The 14,911-nt window shown below is 50.6% G+C and overlaps 1 protein-coding gene across 5 annotated transcripts in view; it reads right to left on the bottom strand.

Moving 5' to 3' along the window:
• The window catches only part of LOC141277458 (uncharacterized), a 67,012-nt gene that overhangs the window by 34,762 nt on the left and 17,339 nt on the right, over window positions 1-14,911 (bottom strand). For 4 of the 5 annotated variants that reach the window (XR_012328875.1, XR_012328876.1, XR_012328878.1 and 1 more), the window contains 2 exons: window positions 14,109-14,278; window positions 12,049-12,125 (listed from right to left, as the gene is read on the bottom strand). The exons of the other annotated variant lie outside the window; for it this stretch is intronic. Coding sequence is in view for 1 of the 4 variants with exons in the window: in XM_073798527.1 (XP_073654628.1) it covers window positions 12,049-12,125; window positions 14,109-14,278 (247 nt within the window). In the remaining 3 variants the exon portion in view is untranslated. The remainder of the gene's footprint in view (window positions 1-12,048; window positions 12,126-14,108; window positions 14,279-14,911) is intronic. 5 annotated transcript variants of the gene reach the window in all.

The following is a 14,911-nucleotide window of genomic DNA, read 5'->3' as shown; positions in this document are numbered from 1 at the left end:
CAGAAAAACAGTTATTGACCTCAGCTCCCTGACTCCTGTTTGACCCTGGGCAAGTCCTACCCATTCTGGAGGCTTCACAGAGAAGGAGAGGGGAGGACAATGAGGGCCAATTGTGCTTAAACCTAACTCTAACCTTTACCCTAAGAACCCTAACCTCTAACTGTAACCCCCTAACAACCCTAGCGCTAGACCCCTAGACCCTCATCACTGACCCCTAAACTCTAATCCCTGACCCTTTAACCACAACCCTCTACCATGACTCTCCAACGATGACCCATAACCCTAAACCGTGACCGCTGAACCCTCACACTGACTCAGCCCCAGGCCTAAAACCTGGCCTAGTGGGCGCCGAGGGATGACTGAATGAACTCTCAAATAAACCGAGGAATTAAATCTTCCCGACCATGAATTTAGCAATGGTTTCTTAGATTTGACAGTAAAGCATAAGAAATGAAAGAAAAAAATAGATAAATTGGATTTCCTCAAAATTACAAACCTTTGTGCATCAAAAGAGGCTATCCAGAAAGTAAAAAGACAGCCCACAGAATGGAAGACAATATGGGCACATTATATCTCTCATAAGACTCTTTACCTAGAACGTACCCAGGACTTTTCCAACTCATCAACAAAAAGACAAACAATACAATTTTTGAAACAGACAAATAACTTGCATGGACTGCTCTCCAGGCAAGACATACAAATGGTCAACAAGGACATGAAAGATGTCAAATGTCAAGAGTCATGATGAAAATGCAAATTAAGGCCACAGTGTGATGCCCCTTCACACACACTAGAATAAAAATAAAATTTTAAATAAATTTTAAAATATGTAAATAAAAATAACAAACGTTGGCAACAATGCAGAGAAATTGGAACTCTTAAAAGTTACTTATGGAGATGTACAATGGTGCAGTCTATGTGTACAAACCTTTAGCATTTACTCAAAAATATAAAATATAATTACCATGTGGTTCAACAACTCCACTCCTAGATATATAACAAAAAAATGGAAAACAGGCATTCAAACAAAAACTTGTACACCAGTTATTCATAGCAGCACTGTTCACAATAGCCCAGGGTAGGAAAGATTTAAATGTCCATCAGCAGGTAAACGGATAAGCAAAATAAGGTAGATCCATAAGCTGCATTATTCTGTCATATAAAGGAATACAGTAAAATTATACAGCCGCTGTGGAAACTGTATGGTGGCTCCTCAAAAACATGGAAAATGTATGATCCCTTGATTCCACTCCGGGGTGTACACCCAGAATATTAGAAAGCAAGGACTGGAACAGATATCTGTACCCCATATTCATAGCAACATTATTCACAATAGCCAAAAGGTGGAAGCAACACAACACATTCTTCAACAGATGAATGGATAAGTACAGTGTAGTATATACGCAATGGAATACGATTCAACCTTTAAAACTAAGGTAATTCTCACACATGCTACAATGTGGATGAACCCTGAAGTCATTATGCTAAGTGAAACCAGCCAGACACAAAAAGGACAAACGTTCTATGATTCCACTAGTATGAGGTATCCAGATAAGTCAAATCCAAAGACAAAGTAGAATAAGGTTGCCAGGGGTTGAGGTGAGTTAGTGTTTAATGGCTACGGTTTCACATGGGGAAAATAAAGTTCTGGAGATGGATGGTGAGGATATTTTTACAACAATGTGAATGTACTTAAGGCCATAGAACTCTATACTTACAAATGGTTTAAATGGGGCTTTCCTCGTGGCACAGTGGTTAAGAATCCGCCTGCCAATTGCAGGACACACGGGTTCAAGCGCTGGTCCTGGAAGATCCTGCATGCCGCAGAGCAACTAAGCTCGTGAGCCACAGCTATTGAGCCCTCGTGCCACAGCTACTGAAACCCGTGCGCCTAGAGCCCGTGCTCCGTAACGAGAGAAGCCACCGCAATGAGGAGCCTGCACACGGCAATGAAGAGTAGCCCCCGCTGGCCGCAACTAGAGAAAGCCTGCGTGTAGCCAAAGAATAGAAAATAATTTTTTTAAAAAGCTTTTAAAAAATGGTTTAAATGGCAAATGTTATGTGTTTTTAATCACAATGGAAAAAATGAATGAAATAATGATCAATGTTACAGTGCGGATAAACAGTGAAAACATCCTAAGTGAAAGAAGCCATACAGAAAAACCACCCAGATCATGCTCATCTTGTACACTTTCAATCCAGCAAGGTTTTTAAAGTGAGGAAAAGCCCTAGTGATGGTTCCAAGAAGAGAAAACTGGATTCGAATAGCAAACTACATTTCCACAAAGCTGGGGCAGCTGGTGAAAGTTGAAGTGGGTCAGTCGATAGGATTATAATGTGGAAACCTTAATTATTCCTCACTTTGGGGTTATGTGCTGGCTCCCTGGGAGAGTGGCCCTCCCACTCTCACAGGGTAAAACAAACTGGAGTATTTTGTGAAGATGGAAAACTTTATACTGCTATTTAAAGTCTTTTATACACTTGAAATTTACTAGAAAATAAAGTACTTATCAAAACAACCACGTCATACCATGCCAGAAATACAGACATCAAACTCTGTTATAGAGGCCAAGCCCTACCAAGATCCAGTTCACCCACAGTGGGGATGCTAATCACCCTTGTAGGAGTCCACATACTACAAGAGGCACCATGGGAAGATTATATTCGGAGCCACTATGTCTTGGGTGCTGTGGATGACCTGGATGTAGATGAAACAGTGGGATTTCTGAATTCTAGTTCTCCACATTCAACCACCAAAAAACTGTTACAACTAAAAAATGAATTCTGTAAAGCTGCAGGATACAAAAAAAAAAAAAGAGAGAGAGAGAAATCAATGCACAAAAATCATTTGTGATTCTATACACTGATAATGAACCATCAGAAAAAGAATTTTAAAGAAATCCCACTTACAGTTGCATCCAAAAAGATAGCTAGGAGTAAATTTAACCAAGGACATGAAGGACCGGCACACTGAAAACTGGGAGACACTGATAGAGGACACTGAACAGACGAAAATAAATGGAGGGGCTTCCCTGGTGGTGCAGTGGTTGAGAGTCTGCCTGCCGATGCAGGGGACGTGGATTCTTGCCCCGGTCCAGGAAGAACCCACATGCCGTGGGGCGGCTGGGCCCGTGAGCCTTGGCTGCTGAGCCTGCGCTCTGCAACGGCAGAGGCCACAACAGTGAGAGGCCCACATACCGCAAAAAAACAAAACAAAACAAGGGCTTCCCTGGTGGCGCAGTGGTTGAGAGTCCGCCTGCCGATGCAGGGGACACGGGTTCGTGCCCCTGTCTGGGAGGAACCCACATGCCGCGGAGTGGCTGGGCCTGTGAGCCATGGCCACTGGGCCTGTGCTTCCGGAGCCTGTGCTCCGCAACCGGAGAGGCCACAACGATGAGAGTCCCGCATACCGCAAAAAAAAAAAAAAAAGAAAAAGAAAAAGAATACTGTGAACATATGCATTCTATGGTGGGAATTCCCTGGCTGTCCATGAGTTGGGACTCTGTGCTCCCACTGCAGGGGGCGCGGGTTCGATCCCGGGTTGGGGAACTAAGATCACGCACCCTGCATGCTACATGGTGTGACCCAAATTTTTGTTTAATTTAAAACAAATATGCAGTCTAGCCAAATTAATGTACACATTCAATGCAATCCTTACCAAAAGTCCAATGACATTTTACATAGAAACAGAACAAATAATCTTAAGTTGTGTGTGGAACCACAAAGGACCCAGAAGAGCCAAAACGACCCTGAGGAAGGAGAACGGGCTGGAGGCGTCTCCCTCCCGGATTTCACACTACATTACGAAGCTACAGTCCCCAAAAAGTGTGGAATGGGCACAAAAACAGGCACACAGACCAGAGGAACAGAGCAGAGAACCCAGGAATCAACCTACAGGTATGTGGTCAGTTAATTCACAAGAAAGGAGCCAAGAACATACACCAGGGAAAGGACAGTCCCCTCAATAAATGGTGCTGGGAAAACCAGACGCCACACGCCAAAGAACAACACTGCACTCTGTCTACACCACACACAAAAGGGGCCAAAAACCCAGTTTTCCACATCAAGCCCTTCCTCTCCTGGGTCCTCTGAAGACATACACCCTCAGCGGTCAGCCACGCACAGGAACCTTCTGCCCACTTTTCCTCACCTTCTCCCTCAGCAGCATCACCTCCCGGCAGGTCCTGAGGAGACCAGGCTCCTGTCAGCATGAACTGGACCCCACAGTGTCCCAAAGCTGAAGGCCCAGCGGGTCCTGAGGAGACCCGGCTTCTGTTAGTGTGGACCCGACCCCAGCTTGTTCCGAAGCCCGGCCATCAGCGTGGACTCAGCCCCACGTGTTCCAGAAGCCAAAGCCCCAGCAGGTCCTGAGGAGACAGGGCTCCTCTCAGCATGAACATGAACAGCATGATCTGAACAGACATTCCACCAAAAAAGATACACAGATAGTAAAAGTCATACAGAAACAAGCTCAAGGGCTTCTCTGGTTGGCGCAGTGGTTGAGAGTCCACCTGCTGATGCGGGGGGCACGGGTTCTTGCCCTGGTCCGGGAAGATTCCACGTGCCGCGGAGCAGCTGGTTCCGTGAGCCATGGCCGCTGAGCTTGCGTGTCCAGAGCCTGTGTTCTGCAACGGGAGATGCCACAACAGTGAGAGGACCGCGTACCGCAAAAAAAAAAAAAAAAAAAAAAAAAAAAAAAAAAAAAGAAACAAGCTCAACATCATATACCATTAGGGAATTACAAATTAAAATCATGAGCTATCACAGCACACCTATTAGGACTGCTAAGCTCCAAAAATATGACAATACCAATTGCTAGAGGGTGAGGAACAAAAGGAACTCTCTCTCATACCTGGGGGGATGCATGTGCAGCCACTTTGTAAGACAATTTGGCAGTTTTTTCCAAAGCTAAACAAGTCTCATGTTGGGATCCAACAATCACACTTGCAGTATTTAGGCAACTGCTTTGAAATCTGTGTCCAAATGAAAAGAAGGATGCAATTATGAAGAGCAGCACTTCCATAATGGCTAAAAACTTGAAGAAATCAGGATATCCTTCAAAAGATGAATGCATAAGCAAATTGGGGTACATTCATGTCAACGCGAGTAAAATATGCCACCCCAAAATATGTCTCTCTGGCATAAGGATTATTGGTCTGCTTTAAAAAAAAGGGCTTCCCTGATGGCTAAGTGGTTAAGAGTCCACCTGCCGATTCAGGGGACACAGGTTCGAGCCCTGGTCCGGGAAGATCCCACATGCCGCAGATCAACTAAGCCTGTGAGCCACAACTACTGAGCCTGCGCTCAAGAGCCCGCGAGCCACAACTACTGAGCCTGTGTGCCACAACTACTGAAGCCCACACGCCTAGAGCCTGTGCTCCGTGACAAGAAAAGCCACCACAATGAGAAGTCCGCACACCGCAATGAAGAGTAGCCCCTGCTCGCCACAACCAGAGAAAAGCCTGCACGCGGCAATGGAGACCCAATGCAGCCAAAAATAATACATTTTTTAAAAAATCTCAGAAAACTGAGATTGCCGTTTTATGAAGGACATTTACAACAGAGAAATCTCCATTTATAAGGGTATGTCCCTCTTTGCACCCAAAATGGAAGGATAATTAAATATTAGGTAACTCTTTTCAATGGGGAAGTCCTGACTTAAATGTGCAAATAGTCATACCCTTGTTTACTGTGCTTTGCATGATAACCTGCCAAAACTGGCCTTCCCCCCTTCCCCAGCATCTTTCTTCTGTTTTTAGCTGAAGACAGTATTTAAGGGGATGGTTTTGGTCATTTCAGGGCGTGACTCAGTTTTCCGTGGTATCCCCCCTGTATTCAGAAGGTATACATGTTATTAAACTTCGGCTTTTCTCCTGGTAATTTATTACAGGGGCATATTATTAAACTTCGGCTTTTCTCCTGGTAATTTATTACAAGGGTGGGGGGAGGGCCTCAACCAAGAACCTAGAAAAGTAGAGGGAAAATTGTTTTTCCTCCCATACACGTGCAGTGGAATACTACTCAGCAGAAAAGAAGGCACAACCAACCTATGGAAAGACACTGATATATCTTCAGTATATACTGCTAAGTGAAAAACTTCAGTCTGCGGAGGCTGCACACAGTATGACCCCATTGATGACATTCCGGGAAAGGCAAAGCTACGTAGACGATAAGCAGATCATGGGGTGGGGTGTCTGAAGTAGTCCACGTGATACTCTAGGGTGGATACCTGTCACTATGCATTTGTCTAAGCCCACAGATGTGCATAGCCCAAGGGGCCAATCATAATCTATTCAAATTTAGTTATTTAGGATGTAGGAATGTTGCAGGATGGAATACATAATGTCACAGAATCTAACTGTATTAGAAATATATGGAAGCAACTCACTGTAGGGGATGGGATAAAAGGTGGTGACCTAAGTCACCTTTGGAAATGAATGGAATCTGTAGACTAAAGACAAAATGGACCGTATATAAACAGTGGGCTTTATTCTATGAAGTTCTTTCCAGGGTGTAGTAGCTAACAATTCTGAAACCTCTGCACATGTAACCTGGAAAGGAGCAATGCACAGATAAATGGCAGATGGTGGGAGCCAGGGAGCCAGCCACAGCCTTGCTGTGGGAGTGGGAAGTTACAGATAAGCAAGGGGAGAGCCTTTGCCCTCGTATTACTGGATCTGGGCTTCCAGGGAGGATGCTGACTGGCCGGGGGAAACACACAGATCTTCACGCTGGGAAGACCCTGCAGGCACAGGAAGTTCACGCCCCATCTTTCCACCCATACCTGCTGGAAACACTCAGCCCTCCATAATCAGTCAATTGCAGCATTTAAGACATTCTCACCCCCAGGCAGATAAAGGAGCGTGAGGGTCTTGCTTACCCCTAAACTGTCCCAGAATCCAGGCCCTGGGTGTGGAGCCAGATTGGGGGTTCCTGGGCCTCTGACCAGCAGGTGAGAGAAGGGAGGAAGACCGGTCCTGAGGACAGAGGTTCCCTCAAGTCTGTGAGCCCAGGAGCCCCGGTGGGGCTCATTCCCAGTGCGCACATGGGCGGGACCTGCAGTGGTTCTCTTCCCCCTGGGCCCTTTGATGAAGCCATGGCAGCACTGGGCCCTGACGTCTCCTGGCGGTGTCTCAAACTCTTACACAGCAGTTTTACAAAGGAACAGGAGAATGGAGCTGAGCCCCTGACGGCCACTCCTTTGTGGCTCTGAGTTGCTTCCACCAGGACCGCAGTCACCTGCACATAGTCCGCTGTGACCTACCTGCCCCCACTGGCCTTTCCTCTCCCTCCCTGTGATGATTCCCGTGGCATTTCCAGCCTGGACCCCTCTCCCAGGCCAGACGTCTCTGTCCAGCCACTGCACCCCCATCTCACCTTGGGGGTTAACAGGTCCCTCAGAGGACTGGGCCCACAGCTCCCCACACCCAGAAGCAGCCCCACCTTCCCAGGTTGCCGAGCCCAGGCACCGGGTATAACCAAGCAGGACCCTATTGGGCCTTTCCAGGACAGACCCCTCCCCCACATGCTCTGCTGTAGCTCCTCTCTGAAGTACCTGGATAACAGTATCTGATACATGCTTCCTGAGTTGTTTTACAGATGCTAAAACCACCACCAAGCGGAAGAACTTAACTACTTGATGATCATGAACATGTAGCCCCGGAACTTCTAGCGCCTAAGAATTTATAATGTTAACCGCCTGTTACCTCACCATCAACCAGAGAATTGTGCACCAGCTGATCACATACCCTGCGACGCCCCTCCTTCACCTGGCCTTTCACATTGCTTTACTGAAATCCTTCAGGGAGCTTGGGGTTTTAGAGCACAAGCCACCTGGACTCCTTGTATTGGCACTTTTACAACTAAAGCTGCACTTTCCTTCACCACACCCGGTGTCAGTAGATTGGCTTTACTGCACTCGGGCAAGGGGACCCAAGTTTTGTTCGGTAACACTGGGGCCTCCCAGGCTCCTACCCTCCTTGTGCCCCAGTGACTGTCATCTGCTCCTCCAGTCTTGTTGCAGCAAAAGTAGAAATGAAATTTTCCTTCCCCTGAGAACAAGGAAAACAAAGGGAACTGTAAACAGGCTAGAGAAGAAACATAACCTGGCCTGAAAGAGTTCATCACTCCTTGTTATACTTTGTCACTAATCTGTAATAACTACATTTGTACTTTACAAAGCTAACCTCACTCCCTGACACTATGTAATTTACATTTGGCACCCATCACCCTGACTCTGTGAGTTACATCCCCTGCCTCTCACTCCCTAACCTTATTATGTCCAGCACTTACATTCTATACGCCCCTCATAACAAATCACCCCCTTTAGCTTTTGCATTTCAGAAACGAGGTCACCGCCGATAAACCAGAGGCAAACGTATGCAATTACCAGACTGCTGGACCCCAATTACCACGCGGCCTGATGCCAGCTATGACTGTTTTGAAATAATGCAAAGAAAAGGAAGAATGCAAGACCTTCACTACTTTTATCCTCATCCTATACCCCGGACTGCGAGAGCCCCACGCATAAAATTTTCCCTGATTCTCAAGTAGAGTGGGGTGCCCAGTTCTTGTGGCGCTAGCCAGCTGTGTCTTCCCTTCTGCCTGGCAGAAACATAAAGCCATCTCTCTCTTCCTCCTAAATCCCTGTCTCCGTATTTCTGTTTGGCCTCGGGGCACAGGGAAGCCGAGATTTCGACAACAGTCTGTGGCCAGTTCCCACACTAATTCCCCTCTACGCCCACAGCTCTGGCCCAAGCCTGATCTTGTGCCTGGTTCCTTCATCAGGCCTGACAAAGCTCCCTGCCTGCACGGTGTGTCTCACATCCCACCCCAACTTGGTCTTTCTGAAGCATAAACGAGACTGACTCTCTCCCGCCTGTAATCCCCCAAATGTTTCCCCACTTTCGCTAGGGTATCTGCCGGGAGAGACATCTGCCAAGGCCCTGAGAGTCCCCGGCATCCCCACTAGGCTGCTGGCTCCTGAGTTCCCTGACAATGAGCACCTCAGCAGGCCGGGAGACACGGCAGGAAACCCCAGAACTGCTCACCTCAGGACTAGGCAGGCACTGTCACGGCCTGATCAGAGAGAGCAGAGAAGGGCTCCCCAGCTGGGACACAAACTCTGCACGAGTGGCCTCTCCTTGAGCCATTATATCAACTCGTGTGACTTGAGGGAAGGAAGGAATGAAGCACACTTGGTTCCTAAGGAGGATGGTATAGGCTCAGTCACGTCCCTCCAAATTCACATGCTGAATCCCTAACCCCCAGGACCCCAGGATGTGGCTGTATTTGGAGATGGGATTTTTAAAGAGGTGATCAAGGTAAAAATGAGGTCACCAGGGTGGATCCTAATCCAATAGGATTGATGTCCTACAAGAAGAGATTAGGACACAGATAGGCACAGGGGGAGACCATGTGAGGACCTGGGGAGAAGATGGCTGTCTAAGCACCAAGGAGAGAGGCCTCAGGAGAAGCCAGCGTGCACACACCTTGATCTCCGACAGCATCCAGGACTGGGAGATAGGTCTGTTACCCAAGCTGCCCTGTCTGTGCTATTTGTTACGGCGGTCCTGAGCAGACTCACACGCAGGGTTAACTCAGGGCTCAGACTGGACAGAGCCCACTCTCCATCCCCCTGTACGTGGGTTACAGGAACCCCAGGAACTGAGGAGGGGGTCCCTGAGGGGAAGCACAAGATAAAAGATGCTAGGCATTAACATGGCTGCATTCATGTTAAACGTGCCTGAAGTCCAATCACACGAGATGGTTTTGTCCTGTATGTACATCGGCACCTTCAGTCTGAACTGCAGATCTTTGGCTTCACCAGCTCCACTGAGAGCATTAGCTTCACCTGCTGTGGACCGTCTCCTATAGGATTTCCAGAACCACAAAGCACTGAAGCTTCACAGGACCCAATGTCTGTGGGCTACCGTCCAGGTGACCGTCACAACAGGGCTGCGCAGCTGGCCATAAGAACCCATTTCCCTTTTTCCTGTTCACAGCTACCCTGCACCTCCCAGCCTTCCCACCCCTTCCAGCTGGGACGTACTGTCTCCTGTTACCAAGGGAAACAGGTGAAGTTGGTGAGGGCCTTGGCCAGCCTGCATCCTACAATAGAGGGCATGAAGCCCAGCTGTTCACCGCACCCTGCTGGTTGGAGACCTCACCTGGAAGCAGGGAGGAGAAACAAGGGGGCCAGAGCTTGGGACCTGACACTCACCTGCCCTGGACTCTCACAAGAAGGGGACAGACACATCTTGAGCTCCAGCCCAGTTTTGGGAGACACTTTGTTCCAGCAACAAACTTTACCTTAAAACCCAAGGTACTTTACAAACCCCTCCCCAGCTGTCACAGAAAGTCAGGCTTCATCTCATCACACTTTTCTCAAACCCCAGCTCACGCTGAGACCACCTCTCAGGTGACGGTGCTTCAGAGAAGCCCCTTTAAAAGATCCCTGGAGTTCAGCTCTCCCAGCCCTGCCTTCATTTAAGGGAGAAGTTTCCTTGACAAACCTTCTCAGTTTCCTTGACAACCAAGCTTCACAATCTCCCAAACCCTTCTCCTTCAAACATTCCTATTCTAGGCTGGATGAGCCTAAAGAGACAGTGCTGTCATCACGTGCCAGAAACCGATTCCAAGCCCGTAGTTATTGGTTACATGATGCTATTGATGATGAAGTCCAGGAGAGCCTGCTTTCCAATATAACCATTTCTGGACTCGGCACTGGGTCCCTTTCCACGGACAGAGTGGAGTGGCTGTTTCCACGTGCCCCGTGGTAGAAGAGCTCACCTAATGCAGCCAGGACTTCATCCTTTCCAGGTGATTCCAGGGTCCTCACTCTGCCCAGACCCCACCCATGGCTGCTGTCTGTGCCAATCTATACGGGACCTTGGCAATCTCCTAAAATGAGGGTTATTTTATACCCAGGCAATGGGTTGAATGCTGGCCCCGAAAGATGTGTCCCCCCCCGGAACACGTGAACAGGACCATATCTGGGAAAAGGGTCTTTCTATATGTAGTTAAGGATCTCGAAGTGAGGTCATCTTGTGTTAGGGTGGCCCTCAATCCAATTGAGAAAGTCCTTATGAGAGACAAGAGGAGAGACACAGAGGAGAAGCCACGTGAAGACAGAGGCAGAGACGGGAGGGATGCAGCCGCAAGCCTGGGAATGCCTGGAGCCCCCAAAAGCTGGAAAAGGCAGGAAGAACCCTATCCTGGAGCCTTCGGAGAGACTTCTGTCCTGCAACACCTTGATCTCAGATGTCTGGTCTCCAGGACTGGGGGAGGATGAATTCCTGTTGTTTTGAACCACCCAGCTTGTTGTCATTTGTTACAGAAGCCACAGAATGGTCACACAGACCCTGCTCTGTAGGATCCTGGAGTGCAGGCCTCATTAAAGGCCCACAGAGGCTGGGTTACAGAACCCTTAGGGTCAGCATTGGGCCTCAGAAATACTAAAGCAGTGGCTGGACACCAGAATGTTGAGGGGTCAGTCAGAAGCTCATCCCTAAGGGTGCCGGCTGCACACGGCCTCCCCTGGTTTTTACGCCTGTACCTGTTGGGGATAAGTATTTCCATCCTGATTCATGACTTCTGATGTCACCCTTCACGTTGCTAATCAAGAACCCACTAGTTATACAGATGAAACCCTATCAGGGCACTTGCTCCAGTGGTAAACAATTCTGAAGTTGGTCAGAGGTGGGGAATCGTCTCCCATGCAGCCAGCAGCTCCCCCGCAAGTAGTGTCCTCATCGCAAGGCTGGGGGATGGTGCCAAGGCGTCTGTGAGTAAATGTGAGCTGAGCCCCAGGCCAGCTGCTGCTGAACTGTTCCCACCCTTCCCAGGTAAAACACCTGAATGTGTGCAAGGACTTGAAAGCCTAGAGGAAAGGGCTTGGAGTCACACCAGCCACAGCACGCAGGCCGAGTTGGTGCCTGCAGGCCAGCCAGGATGGTCCTGGCCCCGGGCGCTCTTCTGGAAGCTTTCCATTTCCCTGCCTGAGGTACCCCTCCTGTCCCGGCCCCCACTGCGTTTTTCCTTCCTCACCTCTGCCCGCGGAGAAATTCCAGCAGAAGGTATGGGCGACACATCCTCTCCTTTAGGAGGTGGCAGCCCGGCAACTCCTGCAGAAAGTCCAGCAGAGCCCCACTCACACTGGGCCACCAACAGAGCCGTGGCCCCTCACTCCCTCCCAGCAGCCCAGCCCCGAGACTGCTGACGGGGCAGAGAATATGGCGTCAGGCCCAGCTGCAGGGGCTCTTGCTGCCTGGAGCGGTGTTTATATTGACCTCAACGCAGGCACACCTGGGGAGGGTTGGCCGGCAAGGTCAGGCTGCCCAGGTCAGCCAATCCTCACCCCTCAGGGTCTCACAGTTGCAGTCTAGCCAAATTCTAGCTCTCACATTCCTGCCCCAGTGCACCTGGGGTCGGGGGCAGCAGACCCAGGCTCTGTTCCGGCAGAAGCCCTTTCTGTGAACAGGTCTTCCCCCACTCCCATTATCCTCACTGGAGACTCAGGAGGCCACAGCATCGGGGCACCTCCAGCACCAGGACCCCACCCTAGGGAATCTCTCAAGAGCAGGGACCAGGCCTGCAGGTGGAGGGGAGGAGGGAGCTGGCCTCTTCAGGATCCCCGGGGCTAGGAAGCCTCTTACGCAGGAGGGCCTTGGACTCAGCTTAACTGCCACCCAGGGCCTCCTAACCCTCCCCTGGTAGGGGGGGCCCTTCAGATTCCAGGGCCCCAAGATCCTCCCCACCGACTTCTGACCCCAACTGCAGGGTAGGGGACCCCCTCCGCGCCTTCTTTTTTCTTGCTCCCAGAATTCCCTGAAGCTGTTATACTCAGGGCGGGATCAGGGCTGCTCCCTGCAGGGCCAGACCCTGATGTCCGGCCAGACCCCAGCTGGCAAGAAAAAGGAAGCCCCGTCTCCGCTGCTGAAAACACCAGTGTGGGACGCTTCCCGTCCACTTCACCTGGCGGGGAAACGGGCACACTGAAGTGGAGAGTGATGGGGTGGAGGTGGGAAATGCGGGTGCTCGGAGCCTGGAGAGGAGGGTTCCTGAGGGGTTGAGGTCACAGGGTGCAGGAGGGGGCCGGGAGATGGGCAGGGGGACGGGCTGTGCGTGTCCGGAGCACGTGCACCCTCGCTTGGGCCGGCCCCCTGCCCTGAAGGCTGCGTCTAGTAACACAGGGGACCCTGGAAGGGGGTTTGCTGTGTGGCTGGTTCACTAAAGCTGGGTGTCTGTGGGCACATGGGCCCGGCTGCAGTCCCGGTGAACACACTGTTCTCTCCAGAGAAATGAGGTGGACACTCAGTCCCCGGTCTGTGGATGGTCTAGTCCTCTGGGTGTCTTGTCTCTTCTTGGGGGTCACTGGGGCTTTATCCTCACTCCGTGGGGTACAGGAGGGGAGGGATGCACACACCCCGGGCTCACTGTGCCTGGGCTCCTGGGGAGGACCTCTCTGGCCCACATGTTCACAGACCTCAGTCACCCCTGCTCGACACTCCCCTCCAGAGACTCGGCAAGAGGACCTGCCCTGTGAAACGGGGCGCCTGGGTCGGGGGGCTTGTGGGTCCCTCCTCAGATGGCCACACTCAGGTCTCGGGGTGGGTGCGGTGGCCTGTGACCACTCGCCAAGTCACCACGCTGCTGCGGCTCCTTTCTGGGGCCTGAGATGCCCCAGGAGTGGCTGGGGGAGTGGGGGAGGTTGCTGTGATGGGGAAGTGTGGGACAGGGGTCCTGGGCCCTGGGTCCCTCACCGAGGAGGAGAGGGGGTCATGCCCAGAGCGGGGGAGGCCGGTGACGGTCCTGGGTGTCAGCAAGCACAGCGCCACGCCCCGCAGGCCGGGTGTGGGATTCCTGTGGCCCCGGCACAGAACACCAGATGGGGGCGGGGTTGGGACAGGGGACGCTTCCTCTCAGGCCTGGAGGCCAAGGTCAAGGTGCTGGGGGCCCACTCCTCCACGGCTTCTTGGGTCAGTCAGTCCCAGGCCACTCCCAGCCCCGTCTCCATCTCTGCCATGACATCGCCTTCTCCCCCGTGTGTCTGGGTCCAAATGCCCCCCATGAGGACACCCGCACACTGGTCAGTGACCGCAGCTCACCCCGGGCAGCTCTGTGGTGGCCCATCTGCACACAAAGTCCCATACTGAGGTCCTGGGGAGTCCGTCTTCCGGGGCCTCTTGAGGTGACAATCCTCGTGGTCGACACAGCTCGTGGGGGTGTGTGGGTCCCCCAGGCAGGAATCCAGGAGCCTCATGGAGCACGGGGTGTCCTGAATCAGGGAGGACGGACGGACGGGCAGAGGGGGGAGGGAAGCCGAGGGGCGGTCAGCCCTGCCCTCCAAGGACGGGGAGAGTCTCTAGAGGGCCGGGCCGGAGCTGGCGAGGGGACGCGGTGGTCAGAGGCGGGTGGCCTGGGCTGCAACGTCAGGGTTGCTTAGGGCAACCATAACCCAGTCCCAGCCCTAATGCTGACCCTTCAAAGCACCAACACCAAGCCACATCTAATCAAGTCACACAAATACATCATGAGAAAGAAAAGTACACCAGTATACCTTAGAAATATGAACGCAAGAATCCTCCACAAAATTAGAACAACATGGAGCCAACAGAACATTAAATGGATGATGTCATAAGCAAGTATCTCTACACTGGAAATGTCAGGTTGTTCAACATATTAAACCTAAGCAATGTACTGAAGAACTATAAAGAAGTGAAGTCAAAGCACATGATCCTATCAATTATTGCAGGAAAAGCTATAATCAAAATCCAGTGCTATTTCATGATACAAGCACTCAAGAAAGTAGGAATAAAAGGAAGTTTGTTCAATATGAAAAAGAGTAGTATACAAAGCCACAGCAAACACCATGCTCAATGTTAAAAACTGAAAGATTCACTCCTGAAAA

The sequence above is a fragment of the Tursiops truncatus genome, chromosome 21, assembly GCF_011762595.2.
Source record: "Tursiops truncatus isolate mTurTru1 chromosome 21, mTurTru1.mat.Y, whole genome shotgun sequence".
Lineage (NCBI taxonomy): Eukaryota > Metazoa > Chordata > Mammalia > Artiodactyla > Delphinidae > Tursiops > Tursiops truncatus.
The sequence above is the reverse complement of the archived record's forward strand: the minus strand, read 5'-3'. Positions and strand labels throughout refer to the sequence as shown.